A 12,376-nucleotide genomic window follows, 5' to 3' on the forward strand; every position below is an offset into this window, starting at 1 on the left:
TGGGTTTTTTTTGTTCTTTTTGCTGTTGGTTTTTTAACAGCCAGATAGCAAATGCTTTTATCATCCAGACACTGAGCATTGGCATTATCACCCCTTGTACAGATTCCCCTTACGAGACACTTGCGGCTACTCCGTGGCATGGGGGGAATCCCAGGGCGCCGAGTCCTGACCTCACACCGTGGTGCAGGACTGACCATGCCACTGGAATGGAGTGGAATGAACACTGCTGTTGGAGATGCACAAAGGGAATATAATCAAGCTCGTTTCACTTAACTGTGGTTCTGCAAGACTAACAAGAGTGTAAGCTGTATGTTTGTCCATAGAGTGGGCACATACAATGCTGAACCGAAACAGGAAAGAAATCAGTTGAACAGGATCTTTTTTGTTGCTGCTGTTATTTTATGGTGACTCCTTTGGAGAACCAAAAGAGAGAGAAAAGCATAGAAAACACCAGGGAAATACTTTCTCAAACGGTAAACATTTCTTTTTGTCTTTAAGAAAAAATAGTAAAACTCCATTTCTGAGGAACTGGGGTTGTTTAGTCTGGAGAAAAGGAGGCTGAGGGCAGACCTTATCGCTCTCTACAACTACCTGAAAGGAGGTTGTAGTGAGGTGGGTGTCGGTCTCTTCTCCCAAGTAACAAGCGATAGGACAAGAAGAAACAAAGGCCTCAAGCTGCGCCAGGGGAGGTTTAGATTGGATATTAGGAAATATTTCTTCACTGAAAAGGGTTATCAAGCATCGGAACAGGTTGCCCAGGGAAGTGGTTGAGTCACCATCCCTGGAGGTATTTAAAAGACGCGTAGATGTGGCACTTAGGGACATGGTTTAGTGGTGGACTTGGCAGTGTTAGGTTAACGGCTGGACTCGATGATCTTAAAGGTCTTTTCCAACCTAAATGATTCTATGCTGGTAAAAGGTGTGACTTATCAAGATAGGGTCTGCCCTTCTGATGCTTTTACTTCTAATCTGCAAGCTCCTGAATTTGCTGCCAGTCAGATGTCATTTATTTTTTGTTCTAATACTAAAAATTTTTGCTGAGACTGTATACTAGGCTGGTGGCAGCTACAGGAATATTCTATGGGGACAACTTGTGTACCAGCGCGTCTAAGTAATCTACGTTGCTGAATTAAGCATAACATAGCTGAGGCTGCCAGACATGGCCAATATCTGATGCTCCATGGGAAACTGAGTATCACTGCAATGCTCAGTTGCACAACGCTGCTCTCCAGCTGGGTCTCAGTCCACACATCCATTACTTAGGGGCTAAGCTGACTGAATACCATACTCATATATGGTATTCATGCAAGATACATAAATAATATTATCATAGCTTATCAGGATTCTATCAGATCAATAATATCTAAAGTTTAAATCCGTCCAATTCTTGAACAAGGAACTAGGGTTTAATCGCAAGATGCCAAGAAAAAAAATTCTCTCTTCATTTTTCATTTCATTGAAGTCTGGGCATTGCAAGACTTTCAGAAAACCGGCTTCTTGAATACTGCCAGCTCAGCAGGTAAATAGCTTTATGTCCATGCAAGTTGTGCTTTCATCATATTAAAATATGCAAACAGTATTGACATCGTATTTCCTTTGGATGAATGTCATGAAAGCAATAACTCCTGAGAAAAAATAGTTACAAAAATTATTTTGTAAAGATGATCACTACACCAATAATTGCATATCATCACTTTCCCAAATCATTATGGCTCATCTCCCTAGCTTATTAAGGAGTTGGGAAAATGCATAAAAAACTATAAAGTAGGCCCTGACAGACACAGCTCCCCATCCTGCTCCCTCTACAGATACATTTCAGTGTATCAAAATCTGGTTCTAACATCAGTTCTTTCATCTTGGAGCACATATACTGTAGACTGAGCTGTGCCATTTTTGCCATGTGATTTCTGCAAAATAAATCACACTAAATGTCAAGCAGATGTAGGGCACCAAATTATTCCGAACTTGAACAAGCAAAACTTCTATTGGATTTAAGGAGCAATGTCTTTGGTTCATCATTGCTGGATTTGCTCCATCATGTTTACAAACACTGTCTTGATAAATTTGATCTAGAAGACTTTCACTAAGAGAAGAGTGAACAACTTCTACATCCTTTTTGAAAAAATTATACTAAACACAGAAATGGTCTAAAATATTTCATCCTTTTTATGTAGTAACATATAAAAGGCATCTGAAATTGGGTAGGAATAAGGAACAGTCTCCAAAAGACAGTCTGGAGTCCAAGTTCAGAAGTAGGGCTAGAACAGGACATCACCAAATATGAAAAGGTCAGAATTCCTTCAACACCAAGTGAGAAACCGTATGCATCCAAGCCGGCTTTCCAGCAGTGTGTATATATAAACATGTGTGTATGTGTATTAAAGCTGTGTATAAGCAGTTAATCAAGAGGAGCTTAATACTTTTAGAGAGGCTAGTGTCTTTTTCAAACATGATTTTATAATACACTATGGACTGGAACTTTTTTAAGATCAATTTTACGCATTAAAAAGTAAACCACTCCTTTTCCCCCTAGGCAGGATCAGCAGTACTAAACCAATTTGTGCACATCATTTTTGAAGCATGATGCTCAAGAAATAACATTCCCGATAAGACCTTATCGGTGTTAACAAGAATGAAAGAATGACTTTTAGATGTCTTAAGAACAGATGCTTCCCTGACCTGCCATTCAACTGCACCCTATTTAACTCAGTGCATTTCTCCAATTCGTCAAAATCATTTTGAAGCCTAATTCAGTCCTCCACAGCATCTGCGGTCCTTCTCAGTATCATATGCCCACATATTCCTACTATATAGCATTATTTACATTAATCTAGAACATAAACTATTAGAAATCATGAATATGTTTGAAAACATCAACACATTAACATTGCACTGGAGGAGACAGAAGTTGCAAATAATATCACAAAAAGAATCACCACTTCACCCTGAATTCAGTACTTCATACTCCCCTGCAATGAAGGCCAAGACACAACATATTTAAAATCCAAAATAACAGAATTATTTGCATCAAGTTTTGCAGAATCTTTCATGGAACTTTTAATTGCTTAGATAAAATATAATAATGAAATGTAAGAGCTCTACTCTTAATTAACAAAAGTGACAAAGTGAAAATTGAAAGTGACAAAGAAGCAAGTCAGTTAACACTAAGTCTATAAACGAAAGATTCAATAGGCCTACATAAAAAACTCCAAAGAACAAAAATCACGTAAACAGTGGGATCCAATAACAAAATCAATATAGTTTTATTCAGTGTTTCCTGTTATTCATTGACGAAAATAGTCAAAAGAAAAACTTTATTGATCGGTAATAAGGTTAGCATGTCTAACACTGAAATTCAGATCATTTTGTAATTCTCTCTTTCTTTAGCTTCTCAAATATTATTTTCCAGGTCTCAGACGAAACATGACATCTCCTATAAACACAAATACCTTAGAAGGAAAAACTCCAAGTCCTGATATCAAAAGCGTATTACCTCATTGCATTTACTTATTCGCCTCGCCACAATAAGCTGAATCATTCCCCGTTTGTTTCCTTCAGTGGACATGGACCTCCTTAAGGTTTCCATAGCATCTTGATTTGTTTTGCCCAATAACGATTCTCCATTTACCGCTATTAGTTGATCATTCACTCGAAGCCTGCCATCCTGGAAAAGGAAAGCTTATAGCTAGTTACATAAAACATGCACAAAAGAAGTTTAGTCTGCTGGAGAGAGGAAAAAACCAAAAGAAAAATAATCAAACAACTATGCTTAGTTCTAATAGTTTATGGCCAAATGAACACTGGTATAATAGCTTCCATTGCAGCCATTGTAGGAAATGTCTATTCCAATTATAGATTTGCACTGCAAGCTATTATCATAACCTGTTTGCACAAATAGCATACTAATTGAACTGTACCAGCTACAGCTCGTATCCTTCCCGAGAATCTGTAAGGGCTGTTTAAATCCTGGGACGTGCAAACATGCGAATCTGAGCAGAAAACTAAATGTTACCTCTGATGGTGTAATTGGAAAAAGCTAGTTACAGAGCAATCTCATTCTTCTTGAATCTGTGGTTATTTTCAAAACAGCCTTATTATGGAAAACTGAGGAAGACCAAAGTACACAGATGTTCCCTCTTACCTTGGATGCTGCTCCACCGTTAATAATGGACTTGACGAAGATTCCTAAATCGGCATGGTTTTCTTTTGACCGGTTACCTTTGACGCTCACGCCAAGTCCAGCTGATCCAGAGTCATTCAGTGGAACTTCAAATGTCAGGAATTCCCTGGTGCCATCAGGTGTGAGGACAAGCTCCTCCTCTTCTGCTTTCTGTCAGGAAGATTAGCATGGGATTATAGAAGAGCATTTCTCTTTGGAAATTCTCTTCCCTTTACAGCTATTAGCATTTAAAAAACCCCTGCTTTTAACTACAATGCCACAATATTTTCCACAGTAATTGTTTGAAGAAACATGCACAAATAGTGTATTTTCAATCACCGCCAGCTGACGCCCAGATTCAGAAATATCTTACGTTTGCGTTTAAGTGCTTCTCTGTCTAGTAAAATAATTGAATCGTGTGTCATTACTGAATGTGCCATTAATACCAACTCACATGTAAGCTGCTATTTCATTAGCCAAGAGAGAGCTGTATTAGAAATATTTTCTCACTTGCAAACCTACAGAATTTTTAAAATATCATCATCATCTATGGTAGCTTTGCAGTCATGGGGAGAAACGAAGTGCAGGAAAATTAAATTCAAAAAGTACTCATTCACCTCATTTCGTTTAAAACTAGCTGTGTTAGGAAAAACAGAAAATTACACAGCTGAGATCTGCAACAGCACATCCCTCTGCTGTTACCAGGCTTAGCATCAAATCCAGCTCTGAGTGCCAATTTTCCTGTCTTTCCCATCTCTGCCCTTCATCTCTGTCCTCTTACCCACATCTTTGGTTCTTCGCTGCCCTCTACACCCAGTTTTAGCTTGGCTGGAACAATCCCAGGTTTTCAACACCTGGAATTACAGTCCCAGGCCTGCCAGAGTCCCCAGCAAGGAACTGCTCAGTGACACCTTTCCATACACCCAAAAGCTGTGCAAGCACAGGTGGCTGGCTTCTCACTTCACCTCCTGCTGAGCTCAGGGTGGCGGCGGGCTGGGAGCGGGGGCCCTGTGGGGTCCCCACAGAGCGGTGGCACTCGTGGGGGCAGCAGGCATGGGCACAGCACCCAGGAAAGAAAATGGTCAGGCCCTGAGGAGCAGTGCTCACGCACAAGAGGCTGCTGCCGAAAGGAGGAACGGGACGGATGGGCTGTTCACCAGCCCTGTCCCTTGCAGTAGACACTGTCCACTTGTCTCTGACCATCTTTCAGTTATAACAAAGTGGTTATAACTTTATCAATTAAAGAAAAAAGTCATGCCCTTAAAGGCAATTCTCTGCAGTGGGTCCAGTGTCTGGCCTCTAGAAAGATGCTCATGAACCCAACTGTGCTGGTTTTCTTCTCACCTGCATGAAGGAGAAAGAGTAAGAGAACGCCCACCAGAAGGTGCACACTAATGTCCAACAGTTGGCAGTTCTTCTCTGGAAGAATTAATCTGGCCAATTTTTTTCATAATCTTAGCAAGTAAGTCACCTCCCTTACTGACACTGATTTTATACCGACTTTTCCCACGCCACTCTCATCTATTCGCAAAGCTCGCTCCTATTTTTCTCCTACTCCCAGATACTTGGAGCAGCACAGGACACATAAGAAGTTAACGTGCGCCTGCTGAGCCACCCCTGTTTCTTAAGACCTGAGGAAATGCAAAGCTGACAGGCTCTTCTGAAATTCAAACACAGACTACGGCAAAGATGGATGTGAAAGCCACGTGGAGTACAGCAGACTGAGATGATCAGTTTGGGCACAAGCATGCTAGCTGTGTCACCATTGACCTAGAAATGCAATGCAAAAATGTCACACGGGAAGGCAGTCAGACTGCTGAGAGAACTGGAACAGCCGAGGGAAGAAAAACAGGAGCTCTATCTTTTCCCACTTGGTTAAAAGCATGAACTTTAATGTGTTCACCAGCCCTTTTCCTTGCACTAGACACTATTTGCTCATCTCTAACCATCTTTTGTTTACAAAAAAGCATAATGCTTCATCAATTGGGGGAAAAAAAAAATGAATGGATAGGCACCCCCTATCCAAGTGCCACAGTTAGGCTGGCTCGCTTATGAATCCCATTATCCAAATACATCTCTTGGCCATGCAAAACAGCATGATCTGTGCTAGCTGTCAGGAATGGAAAGATGCACTGTGTCCATGGAAAAAATACTGGCTCTAAAAAATATTTCCCAAATTCTGGGAAAATTACAACCCTAATTTTCCTGCTTGAGTCACAGAAGCACTAGTTACAGCACACATTTGAATGCATCTTTTGTCAGGTGGCTGCAGAATAAAACAATCTGAGACAGATGCACGTTACCTTTTAGTTTCTGTAACACTGATCACTTTCATATTCGTTAATAAATAGTAGGAGGAATAAAAGCTCGTGAGCCAAAAGCGAGATAAAGCCAAGGTAGGATGTATGGGTAATCCAAGGAAGCACATAAGCTTATTGGATTTTTATTTACTACTGTTATCATAAATTTACAATCAATCCCCCTCCCCCCCCAACATTTTCTAATCTTCTAAAAAATCTGCCAGAACTTCAGCCACAGCGACCTCCCTTCCAGGGCAGAGAACTAAACTGCTTCCCTGCGCAGCCTGTCCCCGTCGGGTGCACTTCTATATGCCAAAGGGTCAACTGGAGAGAGTGTCTCAGTAAGCATCCCCAAGGACTTGGCTAATGGCCTCTACACTACTTCTCTTCAGCGAGACCAAAGAGCTGCATTATCAGCTCAGCACTATTCTTAATGTGAGGCTTCTGCTTGCTTGTTTTCTACAGTCTTGAATAAGGAAATAAGCTAATATCAGGCTACAGACACCTGAGTGGGCAGGTGAAACTTAAGGCCTAAACCTGGATCAAACTACTCCTTAGCAGCTGCACATGAATAAGTAGATCATGCTCATGAAAAAATGAGAAACAGAAGCCTCAGCACTGGAACAGCAGTATTGAAGCCATGAGAAAACTGCTTGACTCATCCAAAGAAAAAAATTACCATTACTGGGCTAAGGCTAAATTGCTTTAGGGACTTCATCGAGTATCCACAGCTTTTTTCAACTAAGCCAGCTTGTTTCACCACCATACATGTGTCCGCAATTTTAGGGACATGAGAAGCCTTTTGCCCTCTAGAATCTGTGTGTCATCTGTCAGTACCATATGCTTGAATGTAGATTTTAAAAAGACAGAGCAATAGAGAGAACATTTCTTTTTGTTATCTCACAATTTTTTCCAAGAATACTTAGGAGAAAAATGTGGTTTTCAAGAATAACTGAACCATTAAGACTCAAGGACTATGGATGTAAAAGTACCGACTCTTAACATTTGTGCCACACCATGGTACCAAAGAAGGTCTTACTATATATGATATTTTGAACACAACGTCATACATACAAACCTTGGAACAGAACTATATAGTGATCAGGAACCTCTAAGCAAGTCATAAAGGAGCCATTCTCAGAGAAATAAGCAGGAAGATTTTAGCCTGATACCATAATATTTTGAACCAAAGTTGTAAAAACAAAAACAAAAAACCCCCCCAAAACCCAACAAAACCTCAGATTGGCTGAATCCTTTGTTCCCCAAAGCCCTTTAGAGTACAGAAACATTACATGTACAGCGACTCTCTCCAATCAATTAAATATCAGCTATTATAAAAAAGTAAAATTTGCGCTGAAATTGTGTTGAACATGAAGTATCTAAATGTAACAAACCATTAAAATTCCCTAATACATCCATGAGACAGCATAAAAATGCACAAAAATCTAAAATGCATCATTTAAAAATTTCAACTGAGAACACAATCACTTCCTAATTGCAATAACTTCCATTTGATCTTGATACACTCTAAATTAACAGCTTCATTATGTCAATCAAACACCTCAACACTATTTTCATGATTAGTTGATCTGTGGGAGAAATCTATTCCTTCATATACTTTGAGAGGCCAGCAGTAAACATGGAAGCAAAATTATGTACTCTGAACCCTGAACAACAAAATTCAACTCCCTTAAGATTTTTCACACACTATGTCCAAAACAATTAACAGCAGAACAATATTCTGTTCAGACAGAGTCTGCTGAGGAAAAGGTCACCTGAAATGACTTCAGCTGGACGAATGAAGCTGCTCAAGTATGTAATTTGTAATAAAAATTCGATTGGTGATAAAATATGTAGGTGACTCTTTTTTGCTTCAAATTCATACTTAGCATCAATTTATCCTAAATGACATTTGAGATAAGTTTTTCACTTTTTAAATACAACATAAATATATTGTAAATTTAAAGATAAACTTCCTGACTAGAGCAAACCTATGGCAGTGCTTCGATATATAGAGAGATTAAAAAAAAAACCTAACGGGGGGAAATTATTTTTCTCTTCTACATAACATTGGCTTCTGATCTGATTTAATTTTATAAACAAAGTTAAAATGGACCTTGACACTAAGAGTGCAATAAGTTTATCTCATCAAATTAGTAACAGCATCTCCTCTTTATCCTTTTATGTTTTAAATACTACAAAGAAATTTCTTGCTTGGGACTTCTTCCCGTTATAAAATCTCATCAGGGTTCAGCTGGTGAGTAAGCAGCATGAGATGGGTGAAAAAAGAAACCTAACAGCAAAGAAAAACCTCCTCCCACCTAACAGGGGAAGCAATTTTCAATCAAGCCGGGACAAGTTTCTGAAGTGGCTTGCTGCAGCTACAAATCCGGCTGCATTCTCTCCAGCAAAGTTCATTCTCTTGCAAGCTTAGACATGCTGTCTTCTCAGCAGCTATTAAGTCAGTGAAACTTGTCTGCAAGTTACTTCGTGATTATGTATAGAGAAAAGAAACAAGTTAATCATGGGAATCTCAGCAAAAATCGAATGCACTCCTGTTTCCTTTCACAGAAGCAATTAATAAAGCTCTGCATCCCCACTCTTAACAGGTAACCTGTATTTCCAAATTATGTATATGAAAACGTGTACAACATGAAAACATTTACAAGGCTCTTGTATGCACATGTATATGCATGTTAATATACAAACACACCCTTATATATACCACGATGATGTAATTCACGTGATAATTATGTAACTATAGCACAAACCCTACCTAACACCTCCAATGACCCCATCTACACTATTCACTTTACCTGCTCCCCAGTCCTGTTGTGTCCAGCCTTCTAACATCACAGCCCGAAGCCTGTTAGTCTCTGTTTAACTATTATTTTGTTAACCTGTCAACCTTTTGCCTCACAGATGTCTCTTCTCTCTTTTGAATTTGCCTAGATGGAAAACCTCAAGTTCTTGAAAGATGAGTTTTAAGTCCCATGGATGTAAGAGCTCACCAGGTCTAGGAAGTGTAGGCTGTAAAAGTAAAAGGACTGGAAATTGCAAAATCCGAGGTTGTCATTTGGTTCCAATAATGGGGAATTCCAACCTAACATCACAGCCTTTTCCAGGATGTTTTCAATCTTTAGAAGATTTTAATACAGCATTATTTTCTTCTTTCTGACAAGGTACCCACGATACTAAGAAATCATAACTCCTATAAATTGGGAAACCAATAAAATCTGTCTCAGTATTATTATAGCAAAATAGAATTCTTATTTTAAAACACGCATAATACATGCAAGATAGAGGAGATTTCACTTAGCTATTGTGCAAAGACATTCTTGACATCAGAGATGACTCAAACTGTTTTGTCCTTCAAGTCAGGTGGGTGACATTGCTGTCTTATCAGCCCACCGTCTAAACTGAAATACACCAAAAGATGATGATTCACTTTCATCATATGCCATCACATATACAAATGTAGAACATGTCAGCCAAACAGCTCTAAGGAATCAAAACAGCTTCCTTGGTCAACAACTGTTTTGTGGGGGGTGATGTTTAGTACTTATAAAAATGTAGATGTATTACTGCTGGAGGTACTGAAAACAGAGCAATGTAGGTGGCCTGTAACACACCTCTCACTTCAGCTGAGGCCTCTCCTCAGGAGGAATAACTGGGAGCTGATGCACCCTGTTGTGGGTAGGCATTAAAGATAACTGTAACTACAGCAGCTCAATCAGATTTAAAACTGGACGTCTGGCAGAGAAAAGCCTGCCTACTGATCCAATAGTGACGCACACACTCCAACCCGGTTTCCTCCTGAAATACAAGGCCTGTTATCTTTTTTTTTATTTTTTAATCAAACAATCATGTGTGGTATTACAGGTTATAAGGGCCTGAAGTGTCTACTTACCTAGTTATAGAACGATATAGGGCTTAAGCCAACCAAACAACTAAAATTCTTATGCTTGCTTTCTTTTTCTAACTCTTCCTAGGTTAAGTATTTTAATATCTCCCATATGTTAGATAAACACTAATGAATCCTATTTGCACGTATACACTGAGACTCATTATTCATATTAGCTAAGTTAATATGTCACATCTGGCAAAGACTGCATTCTTGTTCAAATCAAACAGCAGCTGCTAAATATCAAAACCTACATCTGAATTCTGAGATTTTATGGGAAATATGGTCTGCTTTAATTTTAATCCCATCAAGAAAAAGTTTTTTGCATATTATATGTGGATTAACTTTGGGACGTATTTATACGCAGAAATGCTAGCTTGTGAAAACACTGCAAAACAGGCCCGTTACATTTCCAGTTATATCCATTATAAGGATTTAATTTAATATCAAAAAACATGTTCCACATTCAAAAATATCTTCAGTTTAATGTTTTTGATGGATTAAAAAATGGTTTAGGAAAAAATTAAATGTTTTCCAAAGCACAAAAATTCTAGCATGTGATTTTCATTTAGTGTGAAAATCAAAGCTCTGCAAAAGCCCATGTTTAAGTACATCCACATGTTATTTATTTACCTATACAAGAAGGCCATTGCTTGTCTATGCTAACATTATTCTCCCTAATGCTAACACTCTGATCTGGGCTGTCACAGAAACTGGTTTAAGCAGTTGAGATTCTACGTTCCAAATCAACTGATCAGACCACTGAAAATATTTTGTTATGCATCTCAGAACTTCACACAGGGACTAGTCTGTTGCCATTACTATAGTGACTGTACTTTATTCAGGCCAACATACTCTCTTCCAAACTGTTGTTCCTACCCAAACTTTGCGCTCCTACTGTAAGTTCTGAAACAAATATGCAATTGTAATGCTAACTCCATTTCTTTACAAGATGCTTATCCTAGAGAAGTGAAAACCAAGGGATTAGATACACAGCAGGTGTCTGCTCTGCCAAAGAAGCCTACAAAGCTACAGCTCTCTGCACTATCCCTTGTTCAAGAAAAACTTCAATGCCCAACACACTAATGACACAGCTCCCTAAAAATCTTTATACTTCTCTCACTGGCCTATTGGATGTACAAGACCTGAAAGACTAAAGAAACAGATAGAGTGTCTGGGAAAGCCAGACAGAAAAACAAAGTTGAAAGGGAAATAATGCCTTTGTAGAAGTCCATGGCAAGAAACACGTTCCACATGAGATAATGCCCATATGGGGCACTGGGACTGACCTGTGTCTTACTCCTACTTCTGCTGCAGACTTTCAGGCAACCATGGCAAACCACTTCAGCTCACTATTTTCCCTGGATTTAACAGCAAGGAAGATTCAACACCAGGAGTCTAAAGCCAACAACGCAGTAAAACAAGCTTTGCACACAACCAATGAGTTTTCAGAAGTTTAAAGAGGAATTTTAAGCAACAATGTGAACTTTGTACTCACCCAAATTAGGACAAGTGTTTGAAAGAACCTGATGACCCTATTGTCTGTGCTAGCAGATGACCAACTAAAGGACCTGGTGGCCCCTTTCAGTCTCACACCCTATATCTGTTGTTTGAATTGTAAATGCCTTACACAGTCAACTCTTATTATCCAAAATAATGTAAGGTCAGTATGTAGGAAATAGTATAATAATGGTGAATAATGATGTGCACACCAGTGTGGCTTCAGAATGACTCTGCAACGGTGGCACTGAGGCAACCCTGCTACAGAACCTCAGTGGAGGGACACGTACATTGCCTTCCATGAAACTGGCCATTGGCCAGCAAGTGTTATCAACGCAAGCTTTGAGAAAATGGCTAAAGCTGCCCCGCAGTGCTGCACGGAGCCAGCTTGGGTGTGCCACACCGCCGGCCAGGTAAACCACCTGCAGATGACGGAGTCAAAACTATGAGCCTGAGGGCCAGTCCCAAGCCCAGCGTTACACAGAAGTTTATGTGGATTATCATTGAACGTTC

The 12,376-nt window shown here is 39.4% G+C and overlaps 1 protein-coding gene across 15 annotated transcripts in view; it reads right to left on the reverse strand.

Annotated features, from left to right (window-relative positions):
• PARD3 (par-3 family cell polarity regulator) overlaps positions 1 to 12,376 on the reverse strand; it is a 462,214-nt gene that overhangs the window by 178,387 nt on the left and 271,451 nt on the right. For all 15 annotated transcript variants that reach the window (XM_050915860.1, XM_050915861.1, XM_050915856.1 and 12 more), the window contains 2 exons: positions 4,142 to 4,330; positions 3,494 to 3,664 (listed from right to left, as the gene is read on the reverse strand). In XM_050915860.1, the coding sequence (XP_050771817.1) occupies positions 3,494 to 3,664; positions 4,142 to 4,330 (360 nt within the window). The remainder of the gene's footprint in view (positions 1 to 3,493; positions 3,665 to 4,141; positions 4,331 to 12,376) is intronic.

This window comes from Gymnogyps californianus, chromosome 2 (genome assembly GCF_018139145.2).
Source record: "Gymnogyps californianus isolate 813 chromosome 2, ASM1813914v2, whole genome shotgun sequence".
NCBI classification, from domain to species: Eukaryota; Metazoa; Chordata; class Aves; order Accipitriformes; family Cathartidae; genus Gymnogyps; species Gymnogyps californianus.